The sequence below is a fragment of the Erinaceus europaeus genome, chromosome 19 (assembly GCF_950295315.1).
Source record: "Erinaceus europaeus chromosome 19, mEriEur2.1, whole genome shotgun sequence".
Lineage (NCBI taxonomy): Eukaryota > Metazoa > Chordata > Mammalia > Eulipotyphla > Erinaceidae > Erinaceus > Erinaceus europaeus.
The window spans coordinates 51,599,146-51,615,404 of NC_080180.1; the positions used below are offsets into that span (position 1 = coordinate 51,599,146).

The 16,259-nt window shown below is 44.0% G+C and overlaps 1 protein-coding gene across 5 annotated transcripts in view; it reads right to left on the reverse strand.

The window, feature by feature from the left end:
- The window catches only part of FHIP1A (FHF complex subunit HOOK interacting protein 1A), a 263,617-nt gene that overhangs the window by 41,000 nt on the left and 206,358 nt on the right, over window positions 1-16,259 (reverse strand). For all 5 annotated transcript variants that reach the window (XM_060178963.1, XM_060178960.1, XM_060178961.1 and 2 more), the window contains one exon: window positions 14,183-14,269. In XM_060178963.1, the coding sequence (XP_060034946.1) occupies window positions 14,183-14,269 (87 nt within the window). The remainder of the gene's footprint in view (window positions 1-14,182; window positions 14,270-16,259) is intronic.

Below are 16,259 nucleotides of genomic sequence, written 5' to 3' on the forward strand. Positions count from 1 at the left end.
TCCATCCCTTTGCTCCCCTCCCCTCCCCTCCCTTACCCTCTCTTCCCTTCCCCTCCTCTCCCCTCCCCTCCCTCCCCTCCTTCCCCAGAGTACTCTGCTTTGGTGCAACACACCACACCCAGCCCAAGCTTCACCTTACGTTCTCCCTTTTTGCTCTTGCTTCTTAGGTTCCATCGATGAATGAGGTCATTCGGTATTCTCCTTTCTCTTTCTGGCTTATCTGACTCAATATGATTGGAGGTGGTCTTTCTAGAGGCTCAGGCCCAGGTGTGGGTGAGGGGAATTCAGATCTCAGAACAAAGTCCATGGTCAACACCAGCGCTCCCCACCCACCCCTGCTTCCACTCTGTCAAGTCATCCTGCCTGACAGACATCCTATCCTACCACTCAAGATAACATCCTGAAGGGCTGCTGAAAGAATCTTAAACCTCCCAGGAAGGAAAACTAAGGAGTGATTCAGAAGCTTCTGAAACCTTCACTTACCTAACTGAATAAAAAGATTCTGTAAAACACATGACTGGATGAAGTAACTGCTCAAAGTAGTGGGGGATGTCCAGGGGTGAGCGTATCTTGGGCTAATTTCCCACTATGATGGCAGGGCTCTTACCAAAGAGTGAACGTCATTAGTTAATGAGTGAATGCATTCGAGCATGGTTGAAAAAACCAGATACACATGTCACTCACTTCCCTCTGCCACTAAGAACACTGCTCACCAGCAGGGCTTGTTCTGAGTACGGTGGGGGTGGGGTAAAGGTGAACCCCCCATTGTGTGTTGCTAACTTCACCCTCAAGATATGAAGAGAGGGGCTTATGTGAGAACCTGTAGTTTCATTAAGTAAAGAAACCCTTCTTTTCTTCTTTTAGAGTATTGGCCACCAAAAATTGAAACCTGGGAGCCTTTTTTAGAACCACTAGAGGGCGCAAGGTCTCCTCTGCCAGTGGACTGGCCAGGAGAAGACACTCAAGTTGGCCATGGCACATCTAAAGGGCACCTCCAAGCTGCCCAGGCTTGCACACAAGTCTTGAGAAGAAGACTTGCTCTCCAAAACACCATTCCCCTTCAGCTCTTACCATAGCACTGAATTCTTAGACGCCTCCACACCAGGAAAGTATGGGAAGAAGAGAACTTGCAGGCTGAGGACAATGGTCAGGAGACCGGAGGCGGTGGCACAAGTGGAACCCGGAGAAGCCGCAGAAGGAGATGGAGGAAGAGGCTGGGGACACTGGGACAAACTGCTGGGCTGCACGTGGCTGTCACCAGGCCCTGAACACCCGTGACCATGTGACAGACCCGCCCTGATAACAAAACAGTCCTTTCATGTCTTTGCCCTGGACCTGGGACACCGTGGACTGGCTCCGTTCTTCTTCGTGGCTGATTGTAGCACAGAGCAATAAAGCATTTCTTCTGCTGTCTTCACCAAAGATAAAAAGGCTTGTTCTGTTTTATAATTCACAAAAGCAGTAACCCCTCTCTCTTAAGTTCTGCACTGGTGGTTCAGGAATGCATTTATACCAACGGAAGGTACCTGGAACCAAGACCTACTTCAGAGATCAATAACAAGAAAAGAGTGTGGCTTTTTAGAGCACTAACTTACATGCCTGAGAGCCAGCAGCCACAGGTTCAGCTCCCAGCACCGCTATAGGCAATGCTCTGATCTGTCTTGCTCCTCTTTCTCTATTTTTCTTTTCCCTCCCCCCTCTCTTTTTCTTGCTCACAGTACACTTATAAAGCAAGAGAGATGATACTGAAGTCTCTAGGTTTGGAAATCTGAGTTTAGTCCAAGTTCAGCCAGTAATCTGTGGGCCTGAGCTAATCACATAACTTCTCTGGTCCTCAATGTTTTTATCTGAAGAATGTTCAGCAGTGGCTAATCTCTCTGGAATTATGTCTAGAACTAGGATTTAATGAGGATGCACAACACACTATGATTCTAGCTCCAGTTTCACTTCTCCATTTAGATCAGGCTGGAAGAGAACTACAGACATCAAGGGCATGGTTGTGAAATCCATCCAGTTTATGAGATTTAGAAAAGCAAACACTAGCCATCCATCACCTGAAAGCAGAGTTGGGAATTAGTCAAATGCTGTTACGACTCCTGGGAGATTCTCTACTATTCATTTGGGTTATTAGCTCGTTCAACAATACACAGTATTCTACTGCCTGGCTGGATACCTGAAATCTCATCGAGATTTAAAATTGTTCCAGAGCTCTACAAAATAAATAGCACGTATTTATTGGGTGCCAAGCTTCAGGAGAACTGTGTGTTAGGGAACAAGGGCACTGAGACAAATGAATCCCTCACCTTTGTTCCACACCCACCTCCTCTATGAATTGAAATCTAAGAGATTTCACACTTCTAGACTCCTCAATTCTGGCAGACATAATGCTATCTTCTAAGGAAGAAATCGGATGGCTAAATCCACTTACGGCTGTTCTAAGTATAAACGCTACACATGCTTATCCAGCTAGCTTGTGAGCTTGCTAAACAAGCATGGCAATGATACATTGCCAATTATTTTTAAGGTTATATGCCACAGGCACCTCACACTAGATCGGCAGAGAGATGTCTGCCCACTTAGTAATTCCATTCTGACATGCCCAGAGCATGTTTCATGTGAGTTTTAACACCACCACTAATTATTCAGTGACTGTTTTCCTTTGTTCATTTTCCTGCTATTTCTATCTATAAAATATCATATCTTCCTTTATATACATTTTTTTCTCCCTTTATATCTTTCTGGCAATGGCTATCTCAAACTCTGACCATTGCCCTTTTGGACCTCACAGTAGCCATCTCTTGCCAACCCCAAACACATCACCCCGAAGCACCCACTCTATGCCACCCTGGGGTGCTAGCTATGAGCCACCTGTAGCCTGAACAGTTCTATTTAGTCTCTCCTTAGCTTTCTCCTGTCGACTTCACCTCTGTCTGTCACAATATCTGTTTACATACAGGAATTATTCAGAAAACATCAAAATAACAATAATAAACAAAGCAATGTGCTAGAGAGCAAGGAGGAAGGCACAACTGTTCCGTGAAAAGATGGAAGGAGACGCTTTTGCTTCCATTCACACACAATAAGGCCAAGTCTCAGCTGAACACAAACACATGCCCTGTGCTTCACCTGCAGCTGCCAAGTCTACAACACACAAAGGAACATTGTTTAAGTAAGTAGGCTGCAGACTTAGCACCAGCTCTAAGGTATTAATCACAAGATTTTTCTTTAGTTAGGAATGGAGGGAATGTTCCCATAGCGTCTATCTCAGAAGTTTTCGACCAATAGCTGCCAGTTCATCATGGTTGGCTTGCAGTGATGGCTCTGGGGTAAACAGTGGGCTCTCAGGATTGTCTATATATTGATAAAAAGGAATGTATATGGATCTATCACCTAGAATACTACTGTATTCTAGGAAGTGGAAGTAAAATAATAGGTAAAGTCAACTGAGGAAAGTCTTCCAAACCCATCTCTGCTGTATAAAATCCCAACACAGAATGGCTGGTTGTCCCTTCTCACAGCACCAAGGCCTCTGGTGGGACCAGTGAGCAGCAGTGTAATGGGATTCCTTCTAGAAATCTGTGATCCACATGGCATTAAGGGGTATCCCCAGCTGGACAAGCCAGTCACCTTCCTTTTTTTTTTTTTTTTTTTTTTTTTTGCTTCCAAGGTTTTTGCTGGGGCTGGGGCTCGGTGCCTGTACCACAAATCCACTGCTCCTGGAGGCTGTTTTTTAAATTTTTTTTATATTTATTTTATTTATTTTTTCCCTTTTGTTGCCCTTGTTGTTTTATTGTTGTAGTTATTATTGCTGTTGTTGGATAGGAAAGAGAGAAATGGAGAGAGGGAGGGGAAGACAGAGAGGAGGAGAGAAAGATAGACACCTGCAGACCTGCTTCACCGCCTGTGAAGCGACTCCCCTGCAGGTGGGGAGCCGGGGTTCGAACCAGGATCCTTATGCCGGTCTTTGTGCTTTGCGCCACCTGTGCTTAGCCCGCTGCACTACAGCCCAACTCCCCTGGAGGCTGTTTTATTCCCCTTTTTTGTTGCCCTTGTTGTTTTAACTTTGTTATTATTATTGTTGTTGATGATGATGTCATTGTTATTGGATAGAACAGAGAGAAATGGAAAGAGGAAGGGAAGACAGAGAGGAGGAGATAGACACTTGCAGACCTGCTTCACCGCTTGTGAAGCGACCCCCCTGCAGGGGAGGGCTCGAACCGGGATCCTTGCTCCAGTCCTTGTGCTTCGCGCCACGTGCACTTAAACCATTGCGCCACCACCCGACCCCTGTAACATTCCATTTGAAGTGAGTTTTCCTGACACTGTGGTATAGGTCTGCACCACACCGGGGCTGGGGGAGGGGGAGGGTTAGAGTTGATTTCATGGTCATACACAACGGTACGTGTTCTTCACCCTGAACAGTGGGAGCTCCTCCTCTCACAGTCACACCTCAAGGGTCAGGGACCCCTGCTCAGAATGGACACTTAAGGACCCAATAGCCTCCTTCTACTGTGTGTCTCTAGATACCACCGCCGCTGCCACCACCACTCACAGACACACTCACTCAGAGCCAGAGCACAGTTAGCGTGTGTGGCTGCTCTTGGCTGCTCCAATTTTCCAGTGTCTCTTCTCCAGTCTCCCCAAATTTCCATCCATCACCTTCCATCAATATGCCATGAATTACTGAGCTCCTCAGCTCCAGATCATGAATATGAATGTGTGTGTCTGGAGGACAAGATTGGGAAACAAATGGGCTCAGTGGTGGCTTATACGAACGCAGCGCACATGCCGCCACCATGGAAATGGCTGGAATCAGTCTGCCCATGGATGTTGGCGGACATGGAATTAGCACACAGGAGATGGTGGGGAAATCATATTTTTTTTTTGGGAGGGGGAGATATTTCACTTCTGCTTTTGTCTGGAATAATTTTCAAAAGAAAACACAGCTGGCTGCTCTTTGCAAAAACCAGAGGTGCAGGCTTCTTTGAAGTCACAATTGCTACTGTGAAGGCCTGAGCAGCCTGCAAAGGGTGGGGTGGGAGTTTCCTTCTGCTGGCTCCTTGCTTCAGTACACTCCCTGCTCCAGCTTCTCTAGAGAGCCCCAAACTTCCGCACTCTCTGTCCTAACAGTCTCTAAATAAAGAAGCCAGATCAACCCAAAGAAGGAGGGCCAGGCGGTGACACACCTGGTTAAGTGCACACACTATACTGTGCAAGGACCCAGGTTCAAGTTGTTGGTCCCACCCGCAGGAGGAAAGCATCACAACAGGGCTGCAAGTGTCTCTCTCTTTCTCTCTCTCTCCCCCTCCCTCTTAATTTTCTCTCTCCCTTCTCTCTTAATTTCTCTCTATATATCCAAAAATAAATAACATACTATAAAAAGATTTAGCCCACTGAAGAACATAATGTTTACAAAACAGTGAACTCATGTGACTGAGTCCAGGGCGTATTTATACACCTGAAGTCATCTTTGTCTGCTGGTGTCAAGAGTCTGCAGGTGTCAGTATGCCCAGGACTAGACAGAGATTCTCCCAGAGAGAAAAAAAAAAAAAGCCAAAAGCTGGCTTCACTTCTGTGGTTGTCTGTGATTCCTCAACCTGATAAGTCTGATTAAAGAAAAAAAACATTAAAGGACTTCATAATCCTTCTCTAGGTTTTATCTCTCTCTCTCTAGCTGGGGACTTTTTCCCACTGTGATCATCATCTTCAAAAGTTTATTATCTAAAATATACAGCTCATGCCTGAGGCTCCAACATCCCAGGTTCAATCCCCTACACCACCATTAGCCAGAACTGAGCAGTGCTCTGGCAAAGAATAAAATGAAATGAAATAAAATAAAATAAAATATACAGGACACAATCTGACCCTCATAGCAGAGGTCATCCAAGTTCCTATAAAGAGCCAGAGAGAAGGGGCCAGGCAGTGGCTCACCCAGTACAGCTGACATGTTACCATGAGCAATGATCCAGGTTCAAGCCCCCAGGCCCCACCTGTAGAGGGGAAGCTTGACAAGGGATGGAACAGTGCTGTAGGTGTATCTCCTTCTCTCTGTTTCTTTCACCCTCTTTATCTCTCTATATTTCACCCTCAATCAAAAAGAAATAAAAAGGAAAAGTGATCCCACTGATAACCCTGATAGCAAAAACCAAAAGCCAAAGAGGAAATACTCTAGGTTTTGTGATTCACATATGATCTCTGTCAAATGCTCCTTTTTAAAAAACTATCTTTGAAAAATATAAACACAATACTTTTTTTTTTCTACTTGTTTTTGTCATGCCAATGACTAAAAACCCAGGGTTACAAGAAAATAAGACTTAAGTCACTTCTTTGGCCCAGACATTCTTTTCTGCAGATCATGATCACAGATGCTGTAAAATCTACCACCCTAACCATTTTTCAACCCCGCAGTGTTAAGAACATTTATATCGCTGTTCTATTAACCTCCAGAACTCTTTTCATCCTGAAAAACTGACGGTTTATAGTCAGTAGACTCCCCAGTGTCTTCTCTCCCTCGTCCCTGGCAACCATATTTTTACTTCCCATTCATTGCATTTGACAACTCAAGGGACCTCACATATGAATCATTTTGTGATTCATTTATTTCACTCAACATAATGTCCTCAGGGTCCATCCCTGTTGTGACATGTACCAGAATTTCCTCCCTGTTTGAGGCTGAATAATATTCCACTGTGTGTATAGACCATTTTATCTCTCCATCTGTGGATGGGAGTAAAAATGATTCTTGAGACAAGGAGGTGCTATGGCAGTAGAATAGGCCACACAATGGAAAGAACATATACTCAGTGATAAATGACCCAGACCCTCAGAGCTGTAAGTTCTAGAAAAGAGAGAAACCTAGAATCCCAAAGTTAGAGACAGCTGCAGGAGGGAGTAGGGTTTAGGCTGGTCCTTGAAGAGAGAGATACCTGTGCCAGGAGAAGAGGAGAGAACACCCCCAAATGAAGGAAACATACAGGGGTAGTGCTGACAGAGGACGCTGTGGGAACCAGAGGAAGATGTGCTGAGAAAACATCTTTCAGGAATCGTGTGAGGCAGCATTCAGTTTGCAGAGTCAACGATGGTAGAATTATGCAGAGAGGACTACCTAGTGTCCTTGCTGAGAGAAAACACAAAGAGAATCAGACTAAAGAATTTACAGAAAAGCTTGGCACAGACACAGGATCTACTTCAGTCAGTGGAACACACTGCTTACAGTACCCGGGGCCCTGACTTGTCTCCCACACACCACATGGAACACCACAGACAGCACCAAAGGGAGTTCCATAGGTGGTAGAGTTGGGGGCTTTGGTGTCTCTCACCCTCTCTCCTCTCTCTAAGAATGCAGGATAAAAGAAAAATGGGGCTGGGGAGAGGCGGTGGTGGTTCCCCTGGTAGAGTGCACACATTATAGTGCTCAAGGATCCAGGTTCATGTCCCTGGTCCCCATCTATAGGGAGAAGCAAAGCAGTAAAGCAGTGCTGCAGGTGTCTCTCTTTCTATCTCCTCTTCTCTCTCAATTTTTCTGTCTCTATAAAACAGGGAAGAGAAGGGGAAAAGAAAAGAGAAAAGAAAGGAAAAGAATAGAATAGAGTGGTCCGGGAGGTAGCACAGTGATAAAACTTTGGACTCTCAAGCATGAAGTCCCAAGTTTGATCCCTGAAAGCATATGTGCCAGCGTGATGTCCGGTTCTTTCTCTCTCCTCCTATCTTTCTCATAAATAAGAAAAATATTTTTAAAAATTTAAAAAAGAATAGGATAGGATGGGATGGGATGGGATGGGATGGGATGGGATGGGATGGGATGGGATGGGATGGGATGGGATGGGATGGGATGGGATGGGACAGAGTAGAGTAGAGCAGAGCAGAGTAGAATTGAATAGAATAGCTGTTGGAAGCAGCACATTCATTGTGCAGGCACAGAACCTCAGTAATAACCCTGGTGGCAAATATATATATTATTTTTAATTGGTCATTCAGGGGTATAGTACAAATTTGCAAGTTCATAGGTTGATTCCCTAATACCCAGTAAGAATTTCTTTTAAAAGCTCTGAACATTATGAGGAAAGAGTAATAGAAAAAAAATCAGGAATAATGATGACTTTTAGGCCAAGGAAGAAGAAGTGATTATTCTGAGGCAGAGTTAGGTGGGGTTGTGAAGAGAGATGTAGTGAGTCTGGCTTTTGATTGTCAAATCTGAGGGCACACAGGTTATTCAGACAAAGAGATTCAGTGAGTGACTCAGTACTCAGGTCCAGCCAATTTTCAGGCCCTCTGTATAATGCTGATGACTGATCACAGGGGTTAATCAGCAGGCCCAAGCCATGGGCATGCCCACAACCAGGAAGGAAGGGAAAAAGCCAACTCAGTGGGAAGGAGGCAGTTAAATGCAGAGTCCAAGGAGAGCCTGAAATGTTGGTGTTAGAGTAGGCAAGTCTGATGAGAGAAATAGAGGCCTTGGCCTACTAACAAAACAACTTGTTATTTTATGTATGTACGCATGCGTGCAAGCATTTTCTATGGCACTGACTCCCTGAGATCAATTTTTGGTATCAGCTATTCTTTTTCGCATTTTTTAAACTTTATCTATTTAATTTGATAGGGCAGAGAGAATTTTTTTTAAACTTTAAAATCTTTTTTAAAAATTTCTTTATTGGGGAATTAATGTTTTATATTCAACAGTAAAGACAATAGTTTTTACATGCATAACATTTCTCAGTTTTCCATATAACAACCCTCACTAAGTCCTCTGTCATCCTTCTTGGACCTGTATTCTCCCCCCCCCCACCCACCCACCCAACCACCCTAGAGTCTTTTACTTTGGTGCAATACACCAATTCCAGTTCAGGTTCTACTTGTGTTTTCTCTTCTGATCTTGTTTTTCAACTTCTGCCTGAGAGTGAGATCATCCCATATTCATCCTTCAGTTTCTGAGAACAGAGAGAAATTAAGAGGGAGTGGGGATAGAGAAGAAGAAAGAGAGGAGGCTGAGTGGTGACGCATTTGGTTAAGTGCACATAGTACAAAGCACAAGGACCTGTGCAAGGATACCAGTTTGAGTCCCCAGCTCCCCATCGACAGGGGTGTCACTTCACAAGCAGTGAAGCAGGTCTGCAGGTGTCTATCTTTCTCCCTACCTCTCCCCTCTCAATTTCTCTCTGTCCTACCCCCCAAAAAATTTTTAAAATGGCCACAGGAGCTGTGGATTTGTAGTGTAGGCACAGAGTCCCAATAATAACCCTGTAGGTGAGAGAGAGAGAAAGAGAGGGAGAGAGAGAGAGAGAGAGAGGGAGAGAGAGAGAGGGAGAGAGAGAGAGAGAGGGAGAGAGAGAGAGAGAGAGAGGGAGAGAGAGAGAGAGAGGGAGAGAGAGAGAGAGAGAGAGAGAGAGAGAGAGAGAAATGTCTGCAGCACTGCTTCACCACTTGTGAAGCTTTCCCCCTGCAGGTGGGGCTGAGGCCTTGAGCCTGGGTCTTTGTGCATGGTAACATGTGCACTTAACCAGGCACACTCCCCAGTGCCCCTCATATGAACTATTCTATAGTGAGGGAGAGAGAGAAGCAGGCAGATAAAGATAGATAGACAGACAGACGGACACCACAGAAGATACCACAGCAGCATTGTTCCATCACCCACAGAGCTTCTCTAGGTGCCGCCTGTGGTACTCCATGTGGTGCCAGGGCTCAAACCCAGGACCTTGCATGTGGCAAGGTGCATGCATGCCCTATCAGGTGAGCTGTTTTATGTCTCTAAAGTAAATCTTTAAAACTCCAATATTTTAACACCAGCACTTACTCGTGTTTAATAATCTGTGTTTCAGTTCTAGGATGTGCTTGTGTGAAAAGGAGAGCCGAGTGGTGGGCTTCCCACTGGCAGCCAAGGAAAGCCTGCCTCAGTTCAGAGCCCACAAGGCCATGCAGCAGTACTAGGACTAGAACCCAGACCTCCTCTCATGGCCTAGCGGTGTCCTCTGCACAGCTGGCCTCTGCGTGGATCTGTGACCATGAGCCTGACTTGGTGTTGGTTGCCTGTGTTTGGGACTGTTCTCCATTATTTATTTACTCATCGCTGTCACTAGCCTGCCTGCATGTCACAAAGTCTCATGATTGCAGGTTCCAGAGGACACGGATCAATATACAGAATTACAGAGCCAGGAGAGTTTACCAGGTAGAGCACACACATGCTTGAGGCTCTGGTCTTGAGCCCAGATACCATGTCAGAATACTATGGATGGCATAAAAGGGCTCCTTAGATAGTGCAGCAATGCTTCGGTGTCTCTCTCCTCTCTCCCTTCTCTTTCTCTTAATTAAAAGAATGAAAAATCCTTATATTGGCTAATACAATGACCCACATATGAGGGACCATTTGAACTTCTCAATATTCTCCACACCAGGAAGGAGGTCAATAGATTTAGCAAACATATTGATTCCACCTTTTTATATCTACAAGCAGGAAACCCACAGGGATCAGCCAATCACATGGAACCATGGAAACATAACTCGTGGACTTGCAGCTATAGGAGAGGAATTGACCAAGAAGCCACGACAGCTCCATCCCCCTCTCCCAGAGCAGCAGAGATAAAAGGTGGCCACTTCTGAGGATCCTGTCACATTGCACCACAACAGCCTAGGACACTCTCGGCTGGCCTCTGCTCTCTGCTTCACTTGGGGCCAAAATGGCATGATAGCTCTTCCAGGTTGCTCTTTTTTCTTTATTCTCTCTCTCTTCAATTTTTTAATCTATTTTTTAAATTTGATGGGACAGAGAGAAATTGAGAGGTGAAAAGGAGAAAAGGAGAAAAAGACACCTGTAGTACTTACTTTACCACTCATGAAGTTTCTCCCTGCAGGTGGGGGCAGGGGGCTTGAACACAGGTCCTTACACATAGTAATACATATGCTGAGACAGGTACACCACTACTTGGCTCCTTTATCATCTCCCTTTCATAAGCAAGCTCCCTAGAAAAATCCTTGTCTGTTCCATCCTATCTTGGCATCCACTTCTCTGAGAACTCAGAATCATACCACCATACTGATGAGTATTAAGCCTTAAAATTTTAGCTTTGACAAATTCAACATACAGAGACAACAGAACTAACTCCTTCTGGGTAAGGATTGTCCCATGAAACTCAGAAATAGTCAGCTTTTTACAGGGGAATGGCAATATTACTGCCTAGATCTAGCTAATTCTGAAAGGGCCTGAGTTAAGCTGTGTCATTTGTGCTTTAATAAAAATTTGTGCAAGTATGATTTGGAGTGATTTCCCACTATAATAACACCAGAGATAAGCAGTGTTCTAGTAGAAATTAATTAGTTAATTAATTTCAATGACTCTTCAGAAAATATTTGGGATGTTAAGAGGGGAAGAGACTGTTCACTGCCCTTCTACCCTTTCCTGCTTCCTTCTTAAACCCTTTAATTCTAAATGGTAGGCACACACCCACACACATACACACACAAAAAAAAGATAAAAGAGCAGGGTGAAAAGTAAATTAAGAATGAGAGAGTTCCCCTCATCAACTACATAGCCTTGGGAGAAACTATCTGCAATGGGCTGAGAGTTGAGGAATTTTAATTAGGGACTGGAAATCCAAATGCAATATAGTAGCATTCACGTTGCATTTTATGTTTTCGGCATTGATCCTTTCACAATAAGCATGTATTAATAACGCCGTGACTGTAAAAATCTCATCTTTTTAATTATGGGCAGAGCTGGAGAGAGCAGTAGTTATCGGAAGTGAAGTGCTGTTCTCTCTGAGCCACTATCTGGGAATAGACTGACACACAAACAAAACCACTCTGTGTGCTGCTAATTCAGCCTCCAAGTCTGAGATACCCAGCACAGCTGGGGACAGTCCAGTAAGCAAAAAACAGGTGTCAGCCCCAGCCCCGGCTCCAAGAAGCAGGCACATCACTGTGAAGACAGGCAGGAAACAAGATGTTGCACACTTAATTTCATTTAACCCCACTGAGTGATAGGTGCTATAATGGTGTACAGACTGACTTGTCAGATCCTTCTCAGGGCTCCTGAGGTGAAGATCAAGCTCAGATATTAATATGGGCTTATCACTAATCTGTAACACTATGGTATGCTAACTCTAGTAACATAGAAACCCTCCTGAACAAATAATTGTGATCACCACTATTATAGTAATAACTGGGGAAATGATTTTATATCAACTGGCCAATAAGAAAAAGCACAGGAATAAATGAAGAAGAAAATCTGAATGTGTGAGCGAGTCCACAGATAATTACTGCCAAAGAACTACAGAAGTATTCCTCTGGAGAGAATTCCTCTGTGCAGAGCTGTAAGATGGTCAACGTTCATCTCACCTCCAGCACAGCAAGACACTAACAGATGGACAAGCTGGAAACAAGCACAGGTTTGTATTCTCTGAAGATGCATCCCATATTTTCCAAGACAGATTTAATTGCAAAGACTTGAGTGGGCCCTCTAGGCCACATGCCTGTAAAGGATCTCACTATTTTGATGTTAAAATCTTCTCCAAGATTGCCTGCTGAACAGAGAAGTAACCTAGCCAGGCCAAACACACTCCTTGTTTTGGAAAATACTGTCACTATAAGCTCAAAAAGCAGTCCAAGGGAAGAGAAGGGCACCTGTGGAACTTGAGAAACAAGCAGAGAGGGGAAGTGCAGAGTAGAACTTGAACTGGGTTTGGTGTATTGTACCAAAGCAAAGGACTCTGCGAAGGAGAGCAGGTATGGAGGTGGGGGTTGCACACTGGAGTCCTGGTGTATGATGCTAAAAAGGACTTAAGTTGGGGATGAGATGTTTGCACCTATCATGGTGAGGTGAGAAGTTTTACCCATGTGTCAACAACTGAAACCATTTACAGAAACCATCAACCCCCTCCCATAAAATGACCAAAAGTAATAGAAGAGCATCTTCAATCAAGATTTGTTGCTCTAAACTAAAAACCCCACCAGCGTGTGGTTCCAAAGGTGTCATAACCCAGTACTCGAACTCAAATGGGAGCCCATGGAGATGGAACTTCCAGATGGAGAAAGATGGGTATTCCATGGAAACAACATGTATAAAGTTGGCCTTTTCTTTCCTCCTTACTGGGGCTGCCAATTCCAATAACTTGACAAAGACCCTCTGACCCAAATGGTGCATAATGTCTCTTTACTTAGTGAGGAGAAACTCCTTAACATTAGAATTCTGGCTCCCTGGGCGTCTCCTGTCAGCTCACAATGGAAACAACATCAGCTGGTTTATTATAGGAAATGAGAGCACTGGAAAGAATTCAGAGTGGCACTAATGAGACAGTCAGCCCTTGAAGGGGCCTTAACATTGCTGCATTTTGATTTTTGTCATCTCAAAATTGCTATGGCACTAAATTTTGTTCCATTAAGGAGAGGGCAAGTCAAAGGTGCTGTGCTACTACTGGCCCTTCCACACCCACAGTAAGCCTTGCCATCTCTAAGACAGACCTGGTCTCAGAGGAGAACTTAACAGAGAACTCCCAGGAACCACGACACACCAACTAAAGAGAACTGCTTGCCAGTCTCATTTAGACATGCATTCATAATGTCCTATTTTTATATAACACCAAGGTTATCACTGGGATAAAGGGAATATCAAATAAAGGGATGCTGGATTTTGTCAAAGGCTTTCTCTGCATCTATTGATACAACCATGTGGTTTTTGGTCTTGCTTTGATTAATGTGGTGGATCACGTTGATTGATTTATGAAAATAATAAACCAACCTTGCATCCCTGGAATAAACCCCACTTGGTCATGATGAACAATCCTTTTAATATACTGCTGTATCTGGATGGCCAGAATTTTCGATATTTTAGCATCTATGTTCATCAGAGATATTGGTCTGTAATTTTCTCTTTTTGTTGTGTCCCTGTCTGCTTTTAGTCTCCACGCATGAGGTGATGCTGCAGGTGCTTTCATATGGTGTCCAGGAGCTAGAGCTCTACCAGGCAAGCCACTTGTTCGTCCCCAGAATGTCATATTGTATGACAGCAAGTAGACCCCATCAGCTTCAAACTAATACAACTGTTAAGCCCTGTGTTTGATATTGCTAAGGAACATGGAATGAGAAGAAAGACAAAGCTGACAGGAATGTAAAATGGATTCCACGGTGCTCACATCCTCCATTTCCATCAGTTGAGCTATAACTAGATACAGGAGTACATCAGACAATCACTGACCTTATGAAGAGCAGGAGCCAAGACTGGTACCAAGAATCCATTGTAGATGTAATTGACAAGCTGATTGCGAATCAAGGGGTGAGCCACCTAAGAGAGAGAAACAAGCAGTCATTACAAAGACCGACTCAGGGCCTGGGATATGGCTCACCCAGTAGAATGCACACTTTCCATGCATGAGGACCTGGGTTTGAGCCCGCACCTCCACATGGTAGTTCCATACAAAGAGAAAGCTTCACAAGCAGTGAAACAATTCTGTGGTCTCTCTCCCTCCTTCTGTTTCTCCTTCTCTGTCTTTTACCCTCTATCTGAAGGGGAAAAAAATGAAACATCTCTGTGTACATGCTGAATTCTTAGGGGAAATTGAAATGTTTTCTACTTATCTCATGATTAAAAAAATATTTCAGATTTCAAATTGCCACGTCATCTTTTTTCAGACGGCTTAGAATTTCAAATTGAACATTTTTTTTAAAAAGTTTCTATTTTAAAAAAAAGAACAGATGATAAAGAAATTGAATATGTATAAGGATTCATAGATTAAAACCAACAAGCTGGAAAATACAATTTTTGTCCAACAACTCTGTTGTCTTATCACAACTCGTGACTCTTTTCTCTTTGTCACCAGGGTCATCACTGAGCCTCAGTGCTCCCATCAGCCATTCCCCCCCTTTTCTTTCTTCTACTTGGGGTGGGGAGAGGGAGGGAGGGAGGGGGCAGAGAGGAAGGGACGGGAGGAGGGAGGGAGGGAAAGAAAGAGGGTGAGAAAAGAGAGACTACAGCACTGGCCCATCACTCTTGAGCCTTCCCCTCTGCAAATGCTCCCCTGTAGTCCTCATACATGATAGCACGTGCACTCTACCAAATAAACCATCTGCTGCCCCCTGAATCTTTTTATTAAAAAAAGAATAACTGCCACTGGGAGTATGGACCGACCAGTCAACGCCCATGTTCAGCGGGGAAGCAATTACAGAAGCCAGACCTTCTACCTTCTGCAACCCTCAATGACCCTGGGTCCATGCTCCCAGAGGGATAGAGAATGGGAAAGCTATCAGGGGAGGGGGTGGGATATGGAGATGGGGTGGTGGGAATTGTGTGGAGTTGTACCCCTCCTACCCTATGGTTTTGTTAATTAATCCTTTCTTAAATAAAAAAAAAAAAAAGGATAACTGCCCAAATGAATAATGAAATGTTTATTTTTGCTAACAGGAAGAATTTACTCATTTTGAAGATATATACTCTTATAATAATTTATGCTGAGAAGAATGCACTCAAAATTTTTTTTGAACAAATACTGTTCAAAAGCAGAAAATATTATCAGAGATAAATACTTCCTATATTTTATTTTCAAAATGTAATTACCACTGATAAAATACATTACTGATAAAATATGGATCATTTCTCAAATCTCCATCTGCAATATCCTTGCCTTGAGGTTCATGATTAGTCAACAATTTGCTCTGCTTTCAATCTTAACTTATTTTCAGCCACCAGGTTCCAGATGCTAACATGATGCCAACTGGACTTCCCAAGTCAGACAACCCCACCAATGTGTCCTGGAGCTCCACCTCCTCAGATCCCTGCCCCATTAGGGAAAGAGAGAGACAGACTGGGAGTATGGATCAACCTGTCAATGCCCATGTTCAGCGGGGAAGCAATTACAGAAGCCAGACCTTCCACCTTCTGCACCCCAAAATGACCCTGGATCCATGCTCCCAGAGGGTTAAAGAATAGGAAAGCTATCAGGGGAAGGAAGGGGATAAGGAGTTCTAGTGGCAGGAATTGTGTTGAATTGTATCCTTCTTATCCTATGGTCTTGTCAGTGTTTCCATTTTATAAATAAAAATTTAAAAAATGGAATCATTTATAAGTGCACACATCTACATATAATAATTAAAAAATTTACAAGATTTGAGTATCTTACAAGGTAAAGAAAATGCCTTGCCATGTGTGAGGCCCTGGCTTTAATTTCCAGACACCACACAGGAACACCAAGGACAGCACCAGGGAGAGCTCCAAAGATGGTGGAGTGGCACTTTGGTGTTTCTCTTCTCCCCTTCTCTCTGTCTTTCCCTTTCCCCCT